This window comes from Tamandua tetradactyla, chromosome 12 (genome assembly GCF_023851605.1).
Source record: "Tamandua tetradactyla isolate mTamTet1 chromosome 12, mTamTet1.pri, whole genome shotgun sequence".
Taxonomy (NCBI): domain Eukaryota; kingdom Metazoa; phylum Chordata; class Mammalia; order Pilosa; family Myrmecophagidae; genus Tamandua; species Tamandua tetradactyla.
Genome location: NC_135338.1, coordinates 13,254,195 through 13,278,999, shown reverse-complemented (window position 1 = coordinate 13,278,999; position 24,805 = coordinate 13,254,195). Strand labels below are relative to the sequence as shown.

General features: G+C 40.5%; 1 protein-coding gene and 1 long non-coding RNA gene across 3 annotated transcripts in view; one reads left to right on the top strand and one right to left on the bottom strand.

Moving 5' to 3' along the window:
* DDHD1 (DDHD domain containing 1) overlaps positions 1-21,846 on the bottom strand; it is a 92,274-nt gene extending 70,428 nt beyond the window's left edge. The window contains exons 1-2 of one of the 2 annotated variants that reach the window (XM_077122608.1): positions 21,024-21,846; positions 20,828-20,987 (exon numbers count right to left, since the gene is read on the bottom strand). In XM_077122608.1, the coding sequence (XP_076978723.1) occupies positions 20,828-20,987; positions 21,024-21,692 (829 nt within the window). In that variant the 5' untranslated portion in view covers positions 21,693-21,846. The remainder of the gene's footprint in view (positions 1-20,827; positions 20,988-21,023) is intronic. The other variant, XM_077122611.1, reaches the window with a different exon arrangement.
* On the top strand, positions 12,433-16,889 carry LOC143651807 (uncharacterized). The gene is made up of 3 exons (XR_013160230.1): positions 12,433-12,683; positions 13,546-13,795; positions 16,678-16,889. It is a non-coding gene; the product is annotated as an uncharacterized LOC143651807 (long non-coding RNA).
* Positions 21,847-24,805: the final 2,959 nt, after the last annotated feature.

Genomic DNA, 24,805 nt, shown 5'->3' with positions numbered 1-24,805 from the left:
ATTTTAATTTAGGTTAATCATTTCACCAGATGAAACTGCAGTGGAATGCCCTGAGGTAAATGGCTTGAAAGACACTTATAATTCTTTTCATGACCCACCCCCACCACTCTTCTTTTCTTCAAGGCATATAACAAAAGTTCCAACAGGCCTAAATGGTGAGGTGCAAAGTGTGACCCTTGAGGAGGTATGCTATACTCCCGAAGAACTGCATGAGTTCTCCAATTTATAAAGATGGAAATCAGGGGAATATGTGTATGAATGGATATCTAAGGTGTGGGATAATGATGGAAGGAATATAAAGTTCGAACAAGCTGAATTTATTGATATGGGCCACCAAACAGAGATTCTGCATTCAATGTTGTACCTTTCTAATCAAGGGATTAGAAAGAGCATTAACTGTCTGGGTGGTTACTGAAACATGGATTAAAAGGTGGTTGACATTACCTCAGTCCAAACCAGGACTTCCCTAACATGACACACATGAAGGATCCAAAGGCTTAGAGAGACTGGAATGTTAAGAGTGAATTTATCATGGAAGACCTGCTCACACACCCCAGCAATGTCCAGAGGACACACCTTTTACCAGATTTGAGAGGAATAAATTTGTGAGACTAGCTTCAACATCCCTGAAGAGCTCTGTAGTGGGCCTTCTCTGTAGGACAAGTATCACTGTGGGATCTGCTTTCCCTGAGCTGGAATCCTTAAACATAGAACGGAGATGATAGAATCCTGAGTTGGCAGAAGCCATGTGGCAACAGTTACTCGCCATAGACAAGGGGGCATGGCCACCATAATGAACAGCAGACTCAAAGCAGCAGTCAAAATAATCTGACTTGCAGAGACGGTGCTGACTACATCATGGGGTATCAAGCAGTAAAACAGATGGACAGTCTACTGAATTCTTGTTTGAGCTGTATAAGCAGAAGAGTTCTAAGTTAAGTGAAAAAAAACTAACTTGAATTACAAAAACATGGAGTCATGGTCCCTTAATCAATTCCCAGACTTGAGAAAGTTTACAGATCCAGAGCCCCTTGAATGACAGGAGGGCTGAGGGCTAGGTACCCTTGGGGAAGGACCCTGTTACACCACCCCAAATTTTATACTGTTAACCTTCCTCCCAGCCTTCCCCAAGGAGACCTATGGCTTTTTACTAGGGTAATTGTGATATGGGAAAAGGAAATGATCAAATATTTTGTGGATTACCAGACACTGGCTCAGAAATGACACTAATTCCAGAAGACCCAAAATGTCATTCTGGTCCACCAGAGTAGAGGCTTATGGAGGTCAGGTGATTGATGGAGTTTTAGCTCAAGCCTGTCTCACACTGGGTCCACTGGGTCCCCACCACACTCTGTGATTATTTTCCCAGTTCCAACATGCATAATTGGAATTGCCATACTCGGCAACTGGCAGAATCCTCACATTAGTTCCCTGATGTGTGGAGTAAAGGCCATTATAATAAGAAAGGTGTGGAAGCCACAAGAAAACCCTCTACCTAGTAAAAGAGTAATTCAGAAGCAATACCAGGTTGGATCCTGAAGGGACTGCAAAGATTAGTGATACTCTGAAGGACTTGAGGGATGAAGGGGTAGAGATTCCTATCACATTCCCATTCAACTTTCCTATTTTGGCCTGCAACTACACAATGGAGATAAGTGTTTCCCATGAATACAGGAGATTTGCTAGGGCATCTCTTAATACTACTATGCTCTGTGATTAAAGTCAATGGAAAAGAGTGAATGTTACCTTAGGACTTACACCCTTTTCTGGAGAGATTTAGTGCATTTCCAGTTGTTCACAGCATAGTTGAGTACTGTTAGGTGAAACATGTCTGTTATTGTCATTCTATTTAGAAATTAAGCATGGTTTAAGGTGATGTATATAGCTGCCAAGTTGACAAGGGGTGGACTGTGATGGTTAGGTTCTGGTGTCAAGTTGGCCAGGTGATGGTGCCCAGCTGTCCGGTCAGGCAAGCACTGGACTAACCATTACTGCAAGGATATTTCATAGCTGGATGATAAACCGGAAGGCTGATTTATTAAAATACCAGTGAGCTGATTGCATTTGTGGCCAGTTACATGTACGATCAACTAAGGGGGCATCTCCCACAAACGAAATAATCTGATCAGTTGGATTTGACCCAGCTGGCTGGAGACTTTGAAGGGATAAGCGAGAATTTTCACTGCTTCTTCAGCCAGCGAGCTTCTCCTGTAAAGTTTGTCTAGACCCTTCATCAGAGTTGCCAGCCTTGCAGCCTGCCCTATGGATTTTGGATTCTTATGCTTCCATGGTTATGCCAGACATCTTTATAAATCTCATACTTACAGCTATCTCTTGTTCTGTTTCTTTAGAGAACCATGACTAGTACACTATATGATTACAAGTATATAGCATTCTGGAAAAGGCAAACTATAGAGACAGTAAAAAGACCAAGTTGTTGTAAAGGGAAGGAGAAGGATGGGGAGATAAATAGGTAGCACACAGGCATTTTTTTAGGGGAGTGAATCATTTCAGTATGATACTGTAATGGTGGATATATAACATTGTGCTCTTTCAAAACTCAGAACTGTGTAACACAAAGTAAACCCTGGTTCAAATATGGACTTTAGTTAATAATAATGTATTAATATTAGTTCAGGAATTGCAACAAATGTACCTCACTAAAGCAAAATATTAATAATGAGGAAAACTGTGTGTTTGGTGGGGGGTGGTGGTAGTTTTGTACTTTTCTTCAATTTTCTTGTAAACCTAAAACCACTCTTAAAAAATTCTTTACATGTTGGTGTCTAGCTTATTCTGTCCTATTTAGTCAGTCTAGTGTTGTGTCAGTATTCCATTGTTTTAATTGAAGCTTTTCAATGTTTTATACCTGGTAGGAGTGTAATCTCCTCACTGCTGTTTTGTACCTTCAGTTTCCTGGTTATTTCGTTTGCCCTTAGGTCTTTAAAAAATGCTACTCTATCCAATGTGCAGCTTGGGTCAGAGTGCTTTTTAAGAATTTCTTTAGTGGAGTTCCTTTCCTCCCTGACCACAGAGTGGGAGAATACTTACTTCTTTCTATTCAGTCTTTTAACATCTTCCCTTAATGCCTTTGTGCCTCTTCTCATCTAGCTGCAGAAAACCTTTGGCACTTACAAAATTTGGGGAAACTATTAAAACTCTAAATTAAGGTAACACTAAGTATAAATAGTACCAATTAAATACTTCTTTCTTTGTACATATAACAAAGTTACTATATTGGCATGGATGTAAGAATTCAGTTAAAGCCTTGAAAAAAGAAAGGCTTTAAAGATAAGGGCCACCACTTACTGTGTACACCACTCCCATTTTAGAGAGAGGAGGGAGTTGTGACTGATACACAGTGGACTCAGATACTCAGAATAAATCAGAGATTTGGTTTTTGTGGAATTCCACATACAAAGCTCTCAAAAAGTTAGAAGAATTAAATAGCTGCAGTTTACCCAATGAGTAAATTAGAAGGGAGGCTGGTCCAGCTCGTTTGACAGAATGATGGTGAACAATATCACCCTTAAGAAAATTAAGATTCCGCAACTTCCATTGGTAATCTGCTCTAGTGAGTTCGCAATTCTTTCAGCTAAGAGTTTCTTTTCCATATGGCTAAATAACTTGATGCTATAACTATATATTCTGGTTGGTAAAAAAACCTAGGAGTGAAAGATTTTATATTTTTACTGATAAAACAACATACAAACACAAACATTCTTAACATAACAAACATTCCATACATGATGTACAATCAAAGGCTCAATCACATAGCTGTACATTCATCACCATGATCATTTTTTAGAACATTTGCATCACTCCACAAAAAGAAAAAGAACAAGAAAAAACTCATACATACCATACCCCTTACTCCTCTCACTGACCACTACTATTTCCATCTACCCAATATATTTTAACCTTTTTTCCCCCATTATTTATTTTTTTATTCATATTTTTTACTCATCTGTCCATACCCTAGATAAAGGGAATATCAGACACAAGGTTTTCATGGTCACACAGTCACACTGTAAACACTGTATCTTTTTATGCAATCATCTTCAAGAAACAAGGCTACAGGAGAACAGCTCTACAGTTTCAGGTACTTCCCACTCAAATACACCATAAACTGAAAAGGGATATCTATATAATGCATGAGATAACCTCTCCAGGATAACCTCTCAACTGTTTGAAATCTCTCAGCCACTCACCCTTTATTTTGTTTCATTTCTCTCTTCCTCCTTTCGGTGGAGGTTTTCTCAGTCCCTCGATGCTGAGTCCCAGCTCATTCTAGGATTTCTGTCCCATGTTGCCAGTGAGGTTTACAACTCTGGGGGTCATGCCCCACATCGAGAGGAGGAGGGCAGTGAATTTGCTTGTCGTGTTGGCTGAGAGAGAGATAGGCCTCATCTGAGCAACAAGAGGTTCTCTGGGGGTGACTCTTAGGTCTATTTTTAAGTAGGCTTAGCCCATTCTTTGCGGGGATAAGTTTCATATGAACAAACCCCAAGATCGAGGGCTTGGCCTATTGATTTCATTGTCCCCACTGCTTGGGAGAATATCAGGAATTCGCCAAATGGGAAGGTGAATTTTCCCCCTTTCTCCCCATTCCCCCAAGGGGACTTTGCAAATACTTCTTATTCACTGTTCAAATCACTCTGGGCATTACACTAGCCTGGACAAATCTATAAACTCTCACACCCTCCTCAAGGTTCCATGTACTTATGGTATTCAATTAAACTGTTCCTATAAGTTAAATTAGGAAATACACTAATCAAAATATAAATTTTGTACCAAATAAACATTTCTCGCTTTAGTCTCACACAGAATTGAAGTTTTAAATATGAATGTCTATTTTCAATACCTTGCAATATTGACATTCCTTTGTTTTTCCTCATGCAAAAACATTTTTTAATTTGTACATTTAGTCACTAACTTTGTATAGGCATTCCTACATTATACCACCTCAGTCTTTATCATGTATCTTTCCTTCTGGTTTCATATGTGCCCCCAGCCTTCCTCCCTCTATCATTCTCATATTCAGCTTCATTCAGTGTGCTTACATTATTGTGTTACACTCCAGTAGTATTGTTATCCATTTTTGAATTTTTACACTCAGTCCTGTTGCACAATCTGTATACCTTCAGCTCCAATTACTCAATCTCTACCCTATTTTCTACCTACTGATAACCTCTTTTCTTAACTGAAATTCTAGGAGTGGAAGCTTTGAGTCATAAGGTATTTTAGATTCCTAGGCTGCTCAAACAAATACCACAGAGTGGGTTGGGTTAAACAATGGGAATTCATTCTCTCAAGTTTTGAGGCTTGGAAAAAGTCCTAATCAAGGTGTCATCAAGGCAACACTTCCTTTCCAAAGACTGGTGTTCTGGGGCTGGCTGCTGGTAACCCTCGGTTCTTAACTTGTGACATGGTAGCATCTCCTGGTCTTTCTCTTTTCTCCTGGGTCCCACTGATGTTCTGCTTCTTGCTTCCTGTGACTTTCTGAGGGTCTGATTTATAAAGGACTCCAATAAAAGGTTTGAGACACATCCTCCTGGGCTACGAAAGTATTACTAAAGGAATCTCATCAGAAGTTTCTACTTACAATGGATTCACACCCATAGGAATATATTAGAATTAAGAACATGTTTTCAGGGGTGCATACAGTTTTAAACTGTCACATATAGTATACATATATTTAGCTTTATTAGATACTGCCAAAAAGTTTTACAAATCATACCAATTTATATTACCATCAGCAGTATGAGAATTCCAGTTGCTCCTCATTCTTGTCGACAAACTTAGTTTTTTTCTGTTTTATTTTAGTCATTCTGGTAGTGGGCAGTGGTAATGAACTGTGATTTTTTTGCGTACGTTTGTTCTTTTTTGGCATGGGCAGGCAACCAGGAATCAAACCTGGGTCTCTGGCATGGCAGGTGAGAACTCTGCCACTGAGCCACCATGGCCCACCCTGAACTGTGGTTTTAATTTGTATTTTTTCTGATAACTAATAATGTTGGACACACTTTTCAATGTTTACTGGCCATTTGGACATCCTGTTTTGTGAACTGCCCATTTAATTCTTTTGCCACTTTTCTACTTGTTTGTCTTTTTCTTATTGATTTGAAGGTGTCTTTTATAAAGAATTCTAAAGCACTTTCCAGTATTTCACAATTAGAAATAATGATGCAACAAATTACCCTATGCATGTATATTTCTACACTGTCAGAGGTATAGCTTCAGGGTAAATTCCTAGAAGTCAATTTTTTTCTTTGAAGAGTAAATGCCTGTGTAGTTCTGTTAAATATTACTGCCAAATTCCCCTCTACAGAGATTAAAATATTTTGTATGCCCACTAGCAGTCCACAGCCTTGCTAATATAATGAATTGCCAAGTTTTTTTTTAATTCCTGCAAATCAAATGGGTGAGAAATTATCTGTTTAGTGTTTTTATTATTATTTTTTTTGCATGGCAGGCACCGGGAAATGAGCCATCAGTTTAGTTTTAATACACATTTCTGTTAACATATGCTAAGTTGAACATCATATGTTTAAAGTTATTTTTTATATCTTTTGTGAATTGCCTGTTTTGACAATTTTCCCTAATACTTTGGTCTATTTTACTCCCCTCTGAATTTTTTAAGAGATCTTTAATTAGCCCATTACCAATGATATATGTTGTGAATATTTTCTCCCAATTTTGTCATTTGTCTTTTGATTTTGTTCATAGAATTTTTATTTTTGCCTTGCAAATATATTTTTATTTAATGTAATCAAATTAATTAGTTTTTTTATTGTATCTGGATTTTCAGTTGTACTTAGAATGGAGTACAATATTGTACTCCATTAAGTGTGCAATAGCATTATGTCTAAAAAAACAATGTACATATCTTAATTAAAATGTGACACTGAAACATGAAGTAAGCACATATTGTTGGAAAAATGGTGCCAGTATACTTGCTCGACATAGGGTTGCCACAAACTTTCAATTTGTAAAAAACATAGTATCTGTGAAGCGCAATAAAGTATAATAAAACAAGGTATGCCTGTACTTCTATGGTGGTTTGGACCTTTGTACCCCAGAAAAACACGTTCTTAAACTTCATCCATTCCTGTGAGTGTGAACCCATCTTAAATAGGACTGTTTGATGGGATTCTTTTAGTTAAGGTGTGGCCCAATTTGATCAGGATGGGTCTTTATCTTATTACTGGAGTCCTTCATAAGCAGAATGAAATTCAGACAGAGAGAAAGCGAAGCTGAAAGTCAAAGGAACCTGGAAAAGAAGGGAGAGAAGCCAAGGGAGGCTACCATGTGCACTGCCGTGTAACAATGGAGCCCAGCCCCAGTACGTCAGTCTTTGGGGAGAAAGCTAGCCCCAGTATGTCAGTCTTTGGGGAGAAAGCATTGCCTTGATTTGGATTTTTTCTTAGCCTCAAAAACTCGACCCAATAAATTATCATTGTTTAAGCCAACCCATTGCATGATATTTGCTTGAGTGGCCAAGAAAACTAAAACACTATCATATGACCTAAAAAGATAGTTTTTTTCCTTCTTCCCCAATTAATATGCCCCTAATTCTTTTTCTCTTGTTGAATAGTTGGAGAAAATGGACACACTTGTTTTCTTTACCTTCGTGAGAATGTCTTTTAAGTACTTTTCCATTAACCAACATGTTTGGTCTAGATTGAGATATATATTTTATACAGTATAAAATCAGGTTAAATAAGCATTGATCCATTCCTATCTTTGAGAATTTTAATTAAGAATGAGTTGAATTTGTCACAGCCTTTTCTGAAGTATAATATTCTCCTTAAATCAACAGAAAAGGTCAATTATATTAACAGATTTTCTAACACTGAACCATCCTTGCATTTCTAGGTATTAATTCCACTGAAATTACGGTACTTTTTTTTAATATGGTTTTGAAGTCCACTAATGTTTTATTATTTATTTTTTACTTCAATAGTCTTAAGTTTCTTTTTTTTTTTTTTTCCGCATAAGCAGGCACCAGGAATTGAACCCAGATCCCTGGCATGTCAGGCAAGAATTCTGCCACTGAGCCACTGTCACATTGCCCTTAGTCTTAAGTATTTTAATTATGCAGTTTTATTTTTTATGTGTGTGATCATTATCAGGTTGAGATATTAGTTACACTTGCTTCATAAAAAAAGAATTTGGAAGTTTTATTTCATATTCTCTGAAACAATCTTAGTAGTATCGTGACTACCTATTCTCTAAAAGTTTAATAGATGTCCCCTGTGAAATCATCTAGGCCTAGTCCTTTTTTTGTGGGATAAGTTCCTCCTCTAGCTTGATAATTCCTCTATTATTCCTATAGAAATTGTCTAAGCTTAACCACTTTTATTGAGGTTAACTTTGATAAATGGTATTCTCCTAAGAAAGTACTCATTTTCATCTAGGTTTAAATTTTATTTGTAGAAGTTTATGAAAATAGTCTCTTATTTTAAAATATTCTTTGCAGGAATAATTGTTTCCCCTTTCATTTTTTTATTTGGTGAGTCTTTTCCCATTTTTCTTGCATAAGCACTTAGGGTTTTGTCTATAAATTTTCAAAGAAGCAAGATGTTAGTCTATTAATTTGAACTGTTTCTATTCTTAACTCACATTTCTGCTTTTATCTTTACTATTTCCCCCTATGTGCTTTCTATTGATTTGCTTGGTTGCTCTTTCTAGCTTTTTGAATTGGGAATTTATTCACTTTATTTTCATTCTTTAATTTTTATTGATAAAGGTATTTAAGGCTATAAATCTTCTAATCCCTGCTCTAAATTTATTCTAAGAATTCTAATATATAGTTATTAAATATTGTACTTCAAATATTTATTTCCATTTATATTTCCTTCCCCCACCCTTCATTCAATAATTGTGTAACAAGGTTTTGAATTTCCAGGTTGAAAGTCTTTTAATTTTCACTTTCAATTTCTACTTTTATTGCAAGCATTTTCCATATATTTTTTATACAATAAAGAATCTGGCTGGCTTTTGTCCCACCTGGGGTAGGGCAAGCTCTAAACACTTGGAATTTCCTGAGTTATAGGAATGTGTGTGATTCATAGTGGTGGCCCCTCACCAGACCTGATAGTTTATGCTAACGAGATGGCTTAGGGAGGGCGAGGCTAGCCACCTGTAATCTTAGGGTAAGGTCTAGCTGCAGCACAAAGACCATATGATTAGAGGGCTGACAAGAGGGATGCGAGCTAGAGACTAAGCTTAACCATGGGGGCACTGATACAATCAATCATGCCTAAATAATGAACGACCAATAAAAAATCTGGATACCAAAGCTTTCATAAGCTTCTCGCAAGAGTATACATGGATGTGTTGTTTCATTTTTCTGTTTTTTTATTGTGAAAATAAAATAAATATATAAATAATATATATACAAAAAAATAAATAAATTTCAGCAGTTAAGGACACACATCCTTTGGGACATTTCTCAAAAATGCTGGCCTATCCTACTATGCTTTATTTTTCTGTTTTTTTCTTAAGTTGTGGATAATAGCACATATACAAAAAAGCAATAAATTTCAGTAGAAGTCAGAAGTAGCCAGAAAAACAGGAAAAGCCAGAAAGAGAGATTACTATGTGGGTGGGGGGAGGGGGGAAGAGAGAGAGACAGAGAGAGACAGAGAGAGCCAATGAATCCCTGTTGTTTATGCCAACCCACTGTGTGATATTTTTCATAGCAGCCCTGGCAAACCAGGAAACTGCTTATAGAAAAATGTGAGAGGAAAGCAATAAACTGAGGACAGAATGGTTAAGCCCAAAGGAACCATCAATTAATGATTTGAAAAGTCTCAGCCTGTCCAGATAATGTGTTCTGAGACCAGACTCTGGGGTTACATAAAACAACATGGACGGTTCTTGTAGTGTTGAAGCTAGAAATACTAAGGTTACTAGGAGGCTTCTGAAACAAAACCCATTCAAGGTGGGGTTGCTTACTGGAGCCCTTTAAGAGGGAACAACTTTGGGAAAAGCTTTAGTGCCGACAGAGTCCACGTAGCCAGAGATTTGTGGAGATGCAGAAAAAAAAAAATACTATCAGGGAAACCTTATGAAATCAGGAGAGAAAACTAGCATACATCGTCATGTACGTTTCCAGCTGAGAGTGGTGTCCAGAAACCAGAGATCCCAGTAGACACCAGCCATGTGCCTTCCCAGCATGACATAGGTGGTCTGGATGGTATCAGCCTTTCTTGAGTGAAGGTAATCTTTTGTTGGTGCTTTAATCTGGGCATTTTCACGGCCTTAGAACTGTATACTTGCAACTTAATAAATTCCCCTTTTTAAATTCCATTTCTGGTATATTGCATTCCAACAGCTTTAACAAACTAAAACATCAACGTCATGCCCCTGTGATACTCTCTTGAATTAATTCTGTGCACATCCATCAGTGTTTAAATTACTGTATTCTATCTGTTCAGTCTTTCTCACTTCTGTGGGATTCTTGGGTACAGGCACTAGTTATCATGTATCTCTAGAATCTTAAAGATACTAATACCTATCAAAGTATGATTTCAATAAAAGTGTGTTGAATGTTGCTAAACAAGGCATGTCTCAGCATTATACCAATAGATGACAAGTTTGGTAGTGTGAGCACTTTCATCAGTTTGAGTAGTGCTTATCAATCTGTTTAGGTGGTTTATGCTGCAGTGGTCTCTTAGCCATTAATATTCTATTTTCTGAAAAGCATCCTTTGATTCAGAGGAAAGAACTTGATTATTTTCCAAGAATAAAATAACATGGGATTTTTTAGCATAAATCTTTTGTTGAAGGATCATACATACATAAAAGTGCACAAAACAAAAGTATATATACAACTCAGTGATTTTTACAAAGCACCCAGATTAAGAGAGCACCCAGATTAAGAGAGACCATTATTAGCATTCAAAAGCCCATCTCTTGCTTCCCTCTCCCCCATGGTAAACACAATCCTAACCTCTAGTATCACAGACTAGTTTTCCATTAAAAAATGTATATAAATAGAGTAACCCAGAATATATTCTTATATATTTGGCTTCTTGGGTTCAACATTATGTTTTTAAGAGTCAATTACAAACATGGGATTATCTTAATGGCTAAAGTACTTGCCATATCTTAGTAGCTAAGCATCGGACAGCAATGAGCTGTTTCTGGCTTAGCTATTCCTACCATTAAAACAATACTAAATAGTAGAGGTATGTCAGCCAATAAATCCCTAATTATACACTGTAATAGTTATTAAATCAACAAGTCAGAAATGGATCTCCACAGGGATAAAGCTCTAATGTTGGAAACCACCATAAATGAGCCTTTACTTGTACAAATGTAGAATATTCTTTCTGGATTAGGGAGGACTGAGACACTATCTGCCCCATCCTCCACCCCACAGGCATTCTCTTCATTCTGCTCAGGCTTAGAACACCTCATGCAAGGCTGGCTCCATACCTGGACACCCTGCTAATCCTGTTTGCTGGTTTGAAATGATGTATGTACCCTAGAAAAGCCATGTTTTAATACTAATCCAATTTTGTAAAGGCAGCCATTTCTTCTAATATCTATTCAATACTGTATTGTCTGAAACTATAAGCAGATCACCTCCCTGGAGATGTGATTTAATCAAGAGTGCATGTTAAACTAGATTAAGTGATATCATGTCTCCACCCATTTGGGTCTTGATTAGTTTCTCAACTCCTATAAAAGAGGAAATATTTTAGAGAATGATAGTGATTCAGAGAGAGCAGAGAAGAACGATATAGCCACGAGAAGCAGAGAGCCCACAAGCCAGCAACCTTTGGAGATGAGGAAGGAAAACGCCTCCCGGGGAGCTTCATGAAACAAGAAGCCAGAAGGGAAAGCTAAGATGACACCTTGACACCTTCCAGCTGAGAGAGAAACTCTGTCTGTGTTCACCACGTGCCCTTCTACTTGAGAGAGAAACCCTGAACTTCATCAGCCTTCTTGAACCAAGCTGTATTTCTCTGGATGCCTTAGATTGGACATTTCTATAGAATTGCTTTAATTGGGACATTTTCTTGGCCTTAGAACTGTAAACTACCAACTTATTAAATTTCCCTTTTTAAAAGCCATTCTGTTTCTGGTATATTGCATTCTGGCAGCTAGGAAACTAGAACACCCTGCTTGGGCTCAGACATCCCACACTAAGTCTTCATACCTCTTGGCTGCCCTCCTCACCCAACCTGGCCTCCAAAATTCCATACCAGACTTCTCCCTAACGTGAACACCCCTTCTTACAACTTGGGCTCTGAAACCTCATGTTGGGCTGTCCATATATGTACAAAGGACAGGAAAACAAGAGAAGGTCTACTGTGGTGGCTTTCAAACCCAGGATGACTTTTGTGCTGCCAGGGATATTTGGGAACGTGCAGAGACACTTTTGGTTGTCACAATGGGATGGGGTGGGGTGTGTTACTGGCATCTAGTAGGTAGAGACCAGGGATGCTGTTAAAAGAGGAAGGAAGCCACAGAGCAAGGGAAAATAGGAATGATGGAGCACTGATGTTCAGAGGAAAAAGAAATCAGCAAGGATTAGAAATAAGAAAAGTAGAAAATACAAGAAAAGGAAATGAAGATATGAGAGACAGAAAGGAGGGGAAAGAAAGAGGTTTAGAATCTGCAGGAGGTGATTATGCAGGTTTAAGATGAACACACAGATATACATGGTACGTATGTGTAACTATATGGTCATAAAGTTTCATAAAGTTGTTTGGAAGTAATTTTGGTAGAACCACAGCTTCCCACCCTCTTTCACAAATAAGACAGGTCTGTCACACAATTTTTAATTTCCAGAACCTAGATTTCTAGGGCAAGAATGAATATACCATAAACCAGCCTGGTTTATATATAATAGCTAATACTTACTGAAGTCAGATATTGTACTAAGTGCTCTACATATATGTACTTCAACCAAATCTTCATAACAACCCTGTGAAGCTGGATTAACGTCATTTACAAAGGAAAAACTTAGCCACAGAGACATTACATATAGTCCAAAGTCATACAATTATGGCAAACTCGGGATTCAAATTCCTTTAGAATTTGACAACAAAGATCTCTTCTCTGAACCCAATCAGCTCTGATTGCCAATGCTGGGTAAGGAACGGCTGCCTCAATCCCTGGGCTAAGGGTAGGCTCAAGATGATTCTAAACTATACCTTGCACTAGGTGCTAGACGTATCTGCCATCCCCGCCACTGCTGGTACATTACATGATAATCAGGAAGAATACTTCAAAGTTTACTTTGCTGTATTGACCAAGTTATAAGCTAGCTATTTCTTTCTTGCCAACATGGCTGAAATGCAAAAACATCACGGGCTCTGCCTCAACGGAAAACTGAGGAAGTTTTTTAGAAAGCTATGAAGTTTTCTATAGTATCAAAATTTCTAGTAGTTGGAAGAGATCTTCAAATGAGCTTTTGGTATGGAAACAGCACTGCCCCCATCCGGTGACAAGTTCTGCAGAAAAAAGTAGATGCTCAAAAATTTAAAACGACTTTGTTCACGAACAATTCCTCCTTTTCCACAGGCAGCAGGCTCCTAAGAGAATGACTGATGCGCTCCGCTGGGGGTCCAAACTAGGAAGACTCAGGAGAGCAACGTTCCTTCTGGGACTCAAAATACCAGGCCAAAATCCTCATCTTACAAGGGCAGACAACGGTTCCATGGGTTCTAAGGCTCTGACTAATCAAGAGTCAATTACCACGATAGCCTGCCAAGAAAACGCCATTTAAGGAAAGAGACTACAAAACAGAAGCGCTGAAAGCGGAGAATTTCAGGTGAGTTGTATGTTTGGAAGAATGAAAAGACAGGAAGATGGAGTAACAATAACAACGAACAGTTACTTATATAGAACTTACTATGTATCAGAGGATGTTTCAAGGTCTTTAAATATTTTAACTCATTTACTACAACAATCCTAAGGTGTAAGTACTGTTACCCACATTTTACAGAACAAGAAAATGAGGTACAGAAATTTAAATTGTTCAAGGACACACAGAGAGTGTACGGCAGAGTTGGACAGCCTGGCTCCAATGGTCATTTACATTCTTCACCATCACATGATGTTGCCTCTCTGGAAAAACCAGTTAAGAGTTTAAATGGAGGTGGCAGTTGATTTGAAAATAAAGCTGTAAATCAGGCATACCTTTTATGTTCGACCTATCATACTGTGATTGGTTGTAGCAGGATTCTGTCTTTTATGATATCAGAATAACAATTTAATTCAGCAATCCAGGATTAGGGGCATTCACTATATACAAGGGACAGTTATACACCCTCACAACAACAAAAAAAATTTAATAGATATTGCAGTTTACAAAAATACTATACCAGGCTAAATGGTAAATAGGTTAAAGAACAAACTACAACAATACCCAAAAATGTATTCTAAAACATAAGGTTCCAATTTTTTTTGAGTGAAAGACAAACTGCAGAAATATGGAAAAGTTGAATTAATTTAAAATAAGAGTAATAATGGCTGGCTATACTCATGAAAATATCAAGCAAAGGCAAGTATCTGTTCATAAGTTTTACAGACAAGTGACACCTGTCTTGTGTAGAACTAGCCACATGGTAACGATTCATTACAGCAGTGAATCGATAGCATGGAAGAGGAGTGTCACAGAAAGTACTTGAGCAGCCATACACGTACTTTCTCAGTTTGAGTGGTGCTCAACAATCTGCTTCATTACTTTGAGTAGTCTCTTTTCATTTTCAAACTTCTTATTTTCCAGTAACTGTCCTTTGATTCACAGTCAAGAATTTGTTTTCCAAAGCATAAACAAACATGGGAGTACTTAATGTTAAAATATGCCAGTTCTACTGAAAGTCTAGGTGGGTGACTCAAGTAAACATACATAGGACACTCTGGGCCTACCCGGAAGCAGGTCTTTAGAATGAGAAGAAAACAGTGGGTTCAGTGAATAATATTAATTGAAAGTTGATCATCTATAACAGATAGTAAATTACAAGGTGTGATTACATTTAACTATGCTTATATCAGGGCTCAGAATTAATTTCAATTCTGTTTCCTGAGTGTCTACTGGCACATAATTTAGAAAACTTATGGTTCAGCATAGTTCATCTTTGTGCCAGATAATATGTCTTACAGATTATCTTGCTTCAATATTCAGAACGAAGGCCCAATGAGAAGAGGCCAAAGGGAGAGCTAGTAGTATCAGAGAGATTTCCATTCGTATAGCTAAACTTATATTCTAGCAAATAAAGACTTATCTCCCAACTCTTTGAAAAAGTCATCCATTTCATCTATCCACTTCCAGATATCTGATGTCTTGGGATACAGAATACCCGTGTAATTTCCAAAGGCTGGCCTGGCTCCCAGCAGGCAATTAACAGACTTCATCTGAATATACAACAGCTATGATTATAAAGATTATCAACATATAGTTTAATGAAACAAAACATTACAACAAACATTAATGAGTGTATAATTTATTCTGTTGTATGGCATTCCAGTAAAATTGGAAAGCAGTACATAAAATTAATTAGAATTTCTTTTATACAATCAAATACACTTTTCTACTTTTTGTTAGTTTCTTGGCACAAGCAAGTCCTACTTTTCACCACCTTGAATTTCACCTGTCTCCTAATCCAGTGGTATCAAAAAGCATCAGAATTATGCATTTCATTCCATTAATCTACTCATTTGTCAATGATCAACATGTTTTGCCCATGCAAACTCAAAAGAGAGAGTTTTAGCTTATGTAATGGCTATAAAAATTACGTTTTTTCCCTTGTTCTACTTTTTAATTGAGCTTTAGGAATGTATTTTGTTAAAAACGAAGGCAGTGCCTATACTGATACTGTTTTATCAGTGTTGACAGTTTTTCTTGATAGCCTGCATAGTTTAAACTCCATCACACTCATGAAAAGATAAAGCTCTTAGGTCAGATTTCCCAACAATCAGGGAGTCCAAGAACTAAATACACCTCTCCCCATCTCTTCTATCAATAATCTTCAATTTAGGCTTACTGTGAATACATTCCCCATTTACCTCTCCCCTCCTTTCTCCCTCTACTCTCCATAATTCTCAGAGGATTCCTTGACCAGAATACGTAGCTTTGTCTGGTTCTCTACAGAAAACAATGAGCCCCAAGTTCCAGACATCAAAGGCCTCAGTAAATAAAAAACTATACAGTACACTGTGGGGATAAAAGACCCAGGAAATAAAATTTGGAAGGGGAAAGAGTACAAAAGACCTCTTTTATAATAAGACAGTAAAGGAAAGAAATGAAAGGGTTGACAGAGGAAATGAAAGGGTTACTGTTTACTTTGCTGAATATTTATATATTCACTGTACAAACCTGTTTTATGATTTTTGAGCCATAGATTAAAAAGTACACAAATAACCGGTATTGGATCAGCTGTTAAACTAACTAATAATACAATGCCAAGTGAAAGAGGAGTCCTGTGCGCTGTCATCAGGTAGTGTCAAGTCCATACATGCCACTAGTCATATCCCTGTGCTGTTTCAGTAGGTCACTGAAAACCGCAATCTAAAGCAGACTTAAATGGAGATAGGGTGGGTTTCCAGAAGCCCTAAGCAGCCAGGACTACAATGCAGGCCACTGCTGCTTTCCAGTCTGGGCTGGTGGAAGATAATACCAGTAAGAGATTAACGACTGTAACACTTTTTTAGGTTCAAGATGTGGATGCTGGTCTCTACCCCCTCTACTTTGGTTTTTACTGGAGGCAGAAACCGACCAAGAAAGAGTGCCTTCTATCCCCTTGAACTCCATTACTTTCCTATAATGTGTGTGCTTCATAAAGGACTGTTACCAACACTTGAATGAAAAAGCATGAGAGATGGTTACACATGCCAAGTTAATAAACATTATATAGTTTGGGTACTTGTGGGAAAAGATCTAATTTCTCTATCTCATTTTATTGGCCTATTATTTTCCTTTCAATTTAATTTATCATGAAGCTTACCTGTTACTTTCTAAATTACGTGAAACTGAAAATGGTTTAGAATTCTAATAATGTAAGTCGGCCTCATGTGTACAAGAAGGAGAAAAAAAGGAAATCGTGGCTTATAACTAATGATTGCTTCTGGAAACTGCACATTCATATAAAGATTTGTTAAATTAAAGAACTTTACTAATTAAGCCAATGAATGGAAATTACATGTCCTCTATTGCTATGAGACTATTTTCTATGCTCATTTCTCTAGACTGTTTCACATGTCTTCTCATCGGTTATGCTAAATGTTTTTGCTATTTTCTTGCCAATTCTTTACACACATACTCTCATCTCTGATGAGGTACAGTCAATAATAACAAACACCGGACACTTAATTTTGCACTGATCAACCTTCCTAACCTTCACATGAGCTCCCGCAAAGTAAACAGTTTTTGAGATCTACACAGATACAATTAACGCTTACCTAGTACTCACTACGTGTCTATCACTGCTCTCAGTACTTCACATAGAAGAATCTTCCAAATATGTCTATGGAGTGGGTATAAACAGCTTAGAACACTGGGAGCAAGGGAATTCACTAAGCCACTACTCAGTAAGGATCAGCTTTGATCTAACATCTCCACGTGGAGCCAGAAGAATATCTAAACATATAACAAAGCAAAAACAGATTACCTATAACCAATACTTTTTACATATGTAAATACACTTCTTGTACACAGAAGACAAATTCTATTCCCCTTCTGATTAATTTACTGTAAACCAGTTCAAACTTCATTTGCTAAGAACTTAAAAGAAAGGGAAAATTAATGCCTTTCTTTTAGACTAGGCATAACTTACTTGTTAGCCCCAAAACCCAGAGGCAGTGTGCTCAATTAAGTCACCAAAGTCTAAATGACCACAGGAATCCTACTACCATGATAATAGGAACTTGGACTCTTTTGTTTTTTTTTTAAAACCTTTCATTATCACTTTCAGAAGGTTTTCATAAAGGTTAAAAAAGAAAAGTAAAATGGGGGAGTCAAAAGCTGTAAAATATTGAAAAGGGGTGGCAGAGACCATATTGGGACTGTGAAAACTTACATAATACATATAGACTTGAAGAACCAATTAGAACATTTACATGAGATTTTTAAGAAATGGTAAATTCTGGGATGCCACAAGAAGCACTATCTTTTCTTTTCTTTCTTTCTTTTTTTTTTTTTTGCATGGGCAGGCACCGACAATTGAACCCGGATCTCTGGCATGACAGGTGAGACTCCTGCCACTGAGGCACTATCACATCACCCAATATTGTTTTTATTGTAGCTTTTTTACAAGGGTCTTGGACACCCACAGGATTGTACATTGCATAAAACTGTTTAGAAAATGTTAAAAAGGAGTCAAAACAGGTGCTGCTATTATGGTAGTTAAAATTAACTGGACTGTTGTCTATCTGCTTTAGGAAAAAAGATTCAAGAAGACTAAGTTCGTATTTCCTTTCAAAGGCCCTCACCATTTCTCACTTGATTTATGACACTAGCAGTCTAATGACATCCTGTTTCCAACCCTTCAATCTAATCTCTACATTGTCACCAACCCACTTCAGTAACAGAGAACCTCTGATTGGTTCCCCCTTACTCAGAGGATAAACAACAGACTCCTTAGCATTGCACATCCACTCCTGCTCCTTTTCCAGCTATTCTCTTAAATAAACCATTCATAATGATCTCCATCCTGTCCCAGACGAAATGCCAGGTCTCAAGCACTTCGCTCTCGGGGGTTATCACATCCCAAACCCAAACTAATATGTCTTGGCCTCTGCAAGTGCAGCCCCATTTTCTCAAAATTGCTTCGTAGTTTATTGTCACAGAGACACAGAACTCCATCTGGCTAGAATACCTTTCCCTCTACCTCCCTCTTTCTTACTAAACTCATCCTTTAGGACTCAGCCTCATAAATCTTCTGAGTAAGCTTTTCTGATATGCTCTTTACCCTGGGATGGGTCAGATGCTCTTTGGACACTGCACTATTCGCCCACTAAACTATGAACTGTTTTACCATTTTCTAGCTTAGTGACTTGGACAAGCTCATTAATTTTATTGAGCCCATTTTTTTCATATATGTTAATCTTCATTTGATTATCAGTGAAATAATGTGAAAATTCTTTTATAAACAATAGTGAAGCACTTTTAAAGATTAATAATTTTATCATAAATCAAAAGAGTACAGAGTATTCTATACGAATATGTTTCAGTTGTGCTAAGGGTAAGATTCATCTTTTGGTTTCCAGTTCTCTGTACAAGAATACCCTACATTTTATCCAACTTCCAGGATCTGAAAGTCTTTGTGCTTCTATCTTTGGGAAAAAAATCTATAAGGATGTTCACATTACCTAAAGAAAAGATCAAGTGGGACGCTCCTGAAGGGTAAGGATTTTCCTTTTTTCCACCACTCCTAATGCCTTCACAAGCATTTCATACATAAACATGAAAGAAATGAATGAATGAATACAAACATATTTTACCCTTAGTGAGCTTATTCTCAAAAGGAGTGATATGACAGATAACACAACTCTGACCTTGTAACAATGGTGAAAAATGCCTTCAGTGTCATCTTACAGTATAGTTAAGAAATTCAATTTCCTGCTATGCTGATTTTATTTGGTGATTTGGCACATGCTGTAATTGCTATCTTAGTGACTCATGCTTAACATACGAATTTTTAATGTTATCAGAATCACTGATGCAATTCAATATATATTGAAAATCTACTGTACTAGGACCCATGAGAGTTCAAAGATGAAGGTGATGGACTCTGTCCACAAGACACTAAACATATAGAAAGGTAGCTAAGTCATCAATATGCATAATCAATAAAACAATATTTTAAGAAGTATGGAGGACCTAAGGCTAGTGACAACCAGTGAAGACACTTGAGTTACAGCGCTGGGCCCCTGAGAATTAAAATCGATATGACAAATTATTGGTGGCCAAACAGCCTCTATCGATCAGCTATAGCTATACATTACATAGATAACATCTGCTACACACACTGGCGTGTATACTTCCGATGGCCTTCCTCTTTAATTATCAACCTAACTGTGGTGTTGTCTCATAAAGAAGGAGCAACTGTTAACACACACAACACACACACGTCATAGTTCTAAGCCCTTTATGTATATTATCTCAGTCCCCATAACAACTCTGGGAGGGATGTACAATTAGTCCCTTCTACTGAAGAGGAAACCCTAATTTTTCAAGATTAAGACACAAAACTAAAATAAAAAAACTAAAATACAAAAACTAAATATAAAACAAGCACTTAGACAAAAACGGCTATTACACAGAGAGAGAGGGCCCACTTGCCAAAATCCGGCTGCTGCTTTAGCCAGCGGTCGCACCCCGTGGGAACAATCTTTCTCCCCACCTCTCCCGCCAAAGATTTTCTGTTCCTAAATCCATAACTGAACTGTTGATTCTCATGCAGCTTCTTTCACACCTTCCCACGCCAGAACACATGCTGCTATGTAAGAGCTCAGGTATCTGAGAGTCAGTCAGATTCCAGGTGGAAACCGCTCCCGCAGGATGCTGAAAGGAAACCTTTCGGGCTGGGCACCCGCTCCTGGACCCCTTCCAAGGGATGGCAGCAGCCCCCGGCTCACAGAGAGGCGCGCCCCCACCGTGGCCTCTCCCGACTCCCTGCAGCCCGGGGCCTGCCTGCTCACAGCCGTCACCTGTCGGCGCTCCAGCCCACCTGAGCGCTCTCACTGGCCTCGCGCGCCGCCCTCCAGCCCCAAACCCACGCGGATGCCCTTCGGCCCCGCGGATGCCGCCCCGCCCAGACCCAGGCCTCTTTCTGGCGAATCCTCCCCCCGCCGGGCTACTCACGGTTCCAGTACACCGGGTAGCACTCTCCCTGGGTCACATCCACCTCGTAGAGCCCGCCCCGCACGCACACCGGCTCCAGGTTCACCAGCTCCTCCATCTCCGGCTCGCGCCCCGCCGTGCGAGAGCAGAAGCCGCAGGCGCGGTTCTCCTCCTCCTCCTCCTCCTCCTCCTCCTCCTCCGCCGCCGCCGCCGCCGCCGCCGCCGCCGAAGCCGGGCTAGAGGTCAGGCCCGCGGGGGAGACCGCGCCGCACACTGGGTCGCCGTTCGCGTCCTCGGCCTGGGACCGGGCGCCCGCGCCCTGCAGCAGCGTCCGAAAGGCGAGCTCGATGCGGAGCGAGTCGTAGCCGATGAAGGGCTTCCAGGTCTTCTTGTCCTCCTTGTAGAACCAGCGCACCTCCTCCGGGCCGAGCTCCGTCACCACCTCGTAGCGGTGCCGGGAGGCCGGGCCTCCCGGCCGACTGCGCTGCCGCTCTACCGGCCCCCCTCCCACCGCCCCGACCAGGGGCTGCGGCGGCTGCTGCGGGGGCAGCGACGAGGAGCTGCCGCCGCCGCCGCTCTCCCCCTCGCTGTAGTAGCGCAGCGAGGAGCCCGACTCGGCAGAGCTCAAGTCATAGTTCTCGTCACTGAGGCAGGAGTCCAGCGCCAGGGATGCGTGGTGGCCATCCGCGCCCGGCTCCCTGCGCAGCACGGCCAGGGTCACCGCGCCGTCGCCGGGGTCCCCGCCGGGCAGATGCTCGAAGCTGGAGGCACTGGCGCCGAACGTGGGCTCCTCCTCCGAGGCCAGCTCCCAGGCGCCGCCGCCGCCGCCGCCGCCCCGGCCGTTATGCTCGGGGTTCTGGGGGGACCCGCGGCCCGGGTAACTCATGCTGTGGAGACGCCGCCGGCTGCCCGGCTCCTCATCGAGCCGGAGCCCCCGGCGCTTCCGCCACACATTAAACGCCGCCGCCCTCCCCACCGCGAGGTTTTAATCTCAATCCTGCCCGCGCTGCGGCGGCGGCGGCGGCTCCGCCCCGCCCCCTCCTCCAGGCCGCGGCGGCCGCAGCCGCGTTCTACCGCCCGCCCCATTGTCACGCAGCCCGACGTAGGCGGTGCTTGGCGCCGGCCCCGCCCCCGCCGGCCGCGCGCGCCGCCTCGGAAGCCCCGCCCCCGCCGGCCTCGCTCTCGGCGGCGCCCCCTACCCCTCCCGCCGCAGTGGCGGGGTCTGCCCGGCTCACCCGCCATCTTTCAACTCTTTCCGCTCCATTTCGTCCGGCTTCTCTATTTCCCGAGGGGCTTCCTCGGTATCCGCCCTTCTGGGGGAGTTCAGAGCCAGATGTAGAGAGGCTTTAGCCCACTCATTCTGGAAATGTGGGTCATGATCTCAAAGGCTAGAGGAGGAGAGGGCCCCGGAAGTTAGATTTCCCCGACAGGACTTTTGTGACCTTAACCCCTCCTGCGGCCTCCGCTGGACCTCCTCGGTCACCTGATTCTGTCCCGTGGGAGGGCGCCGCACCCCACGCCTACCGATTCTTCACCTGGTAGTCACCTCGCCTACTCAGACACCTGAGCCTGAACCCCCTGCACATCCTCTCCGAGCCTCGCTCCTGGGCCCCTTCATAGTATTGCTTATCTCTCAGTGCCTAGTTCCTGCCTGCTCAGCTGCACCGGGAAGTCCTCGGGGAGACCCGAGCCCAGTGCACGCTGGTGTGCACGTTTTGATTATAATGATAAGTCCACCCTGGACCTACTTTTACTAACCAGTACTGGCAAGTCCATTTATCTCCTTGATCTCTTCGGTTTCATGGTCTGTAAAATGAAGTGATTATTGAACCAGATGATCTCTAAAGTCCCTTTCAGCAATGAAATTTTATGGCCTTTAAAGTGTCTTCCAGTTCTTTATGCATCTCTGATTCCGTAACTCACTCTGGGATTAAGTCTGATGCTAAGGCTCTCTTACGTGGTTCTTTTGCACTTAAAAAATATATTTTAGAAGCCCATAACCCTATTTGTTGAGAATCCGGAGAAAAACTATTTTCAACTCCAGTGTTCTTAAAATTGCACAATCGTAGTTTATTTTACTCCCTGTGTGGTGCAATGGTGTTGGTAAGGCAACTACTCCTGTTGCTGTTACCTAACCTGTCGGGTTACTCTTTCTACAGTCTCTAGCTTGTATAGTGCCTTTGTACAAGTTTTTAAAAAGAAATTGCTTCCTGTGGGCAGGTACAGACCTGTGTTGGGGTTCACGGCTTGCCAAGTGGAGTATAGGTTGGATTTCTGCCACAATTTATGTCTTTGGCTGATTAATCATGTGCAGTGAAAGCCTTCCCAACTTAGAATGCAGCCCTAACTCAAAGTATGTAACATCAGAGTCGTCTTTCCCATTCATACTGCTTTCCCAGTACCTGCTTAGCAGTTTCTCCTCCATTCTGTTGACAATGTGTAGAAAATGAAATTGGCTATGAGCTTTGTTCTATTTACTACCCATGAAAGCATTCATTAGACAATGTTTTGATGGCCACCAATGTGCCAAGCTGCTGTGTGATAGACAATGAAAGGACTCAATTCCTCCTTCAAGGACCTGACAGTCTGGTGGGGGATACAGACAAGTAAACAGATACAGTACAGTGTGAAAAGAATTATAAAGGGATTCAAGATAAAGGATATCACAACATTTAAAATTTCTCCCTTTGAGTTTCTTGATGGAACATAGCCTAACTATAACATTATCTAGTCAGATTATTTTACTTACAGTTTAACTCTTAAGCACAGTGCAACTCCCATTAATGAATATTATCCTATGGAAGAAAGTTCCTCCTGGCCCTTTACGTAATGAATATTTCTATTGTTTTAATGTTGCGCTTATTTTGGTTATGTTGAAAAAATATATATCCTCTTGTAATCCATTGGGGAAGGCCACATTCTTTCATATAGGATGACCTTTCTATATAAAAGAAGATTGTTGGTCCTTAATGAAGAAGGTGAAAAAGTCACAATCCAACTGGCTGGAGAAGGGAATTCCAGACTCTTTTCTGACCTAGCAATCTTGGACTAGACCTGTTGAGAGTAATCAATAACCTTAATCAGTATTTGTGGAGGTTAAGATTGATTGCTTTAGCCCCATGGAAGTGAGCTGGGACTGGAAGGACAGATCCATATAGTGGGCTTCAGGCCGACAGTGAATAAAAGATATTTGGAAGTATGATTTCTAATTTCATGTGACTGCATGTGTTTATATCCTTTTTATTCCCTAGCTTATCAAGGCAAAGGCCGTGAAGGTGTTCTCAACATTCTTTTCTGCTTTAAAAAGACATTCTTTATCTGATGCTTCCTGCCCCTACTCTGTCCCTTTTACTTTCTAGAGCATCTTTTCAGGTCATATGATCCTGACCATAGGGGAAGGGCTAGTACCTCCATTCCAGTCCCCACTTGCTGGAACAGGTGTCGAGTGGCTCCTCACCACTCTGTCTTTACTATGTTGCATTGACACAGCAGTATCAGAACTTACATGCTCTACATAAAGCATTCTGTTGTATTTTAATAATTTCCCAGGAGAAAGCCTCTTTAATATAAGACAAGTCAGTATGATTGATTCAGATTCCTGGCATTTGCAGACCTGAGCTGCTGCAAGAACTAGATGGATCTGGAACCAAGCCTGAGGGAGCTCTTGTTGGTGGGGTAGAGGGAACGAGGTAAAGCGAGCTTGCTTATACTGTGCAAGATGAGTGGCCCACCTGCACATATCACCATCCACCCTTCCCCATTAGGCATATGTCAGCGGCCATCTGGCAACAAGAGCCATTTTCCCTTCCCCACCTCTTATGAGTTATGTAGTGCAATTTCATGCCACCATTCCCGTTTCTTCTCCTTTGTCTGTTGTCCATTTTAACCCCTATAATAGGCCATGCATTTATTCTGAGCTTAAGCCCACATCTCCACTTGAAATGACTTCATCCAAAGTGGATAAAATGAAGAAAGAGAGAAGTTATAACCATACCCCAC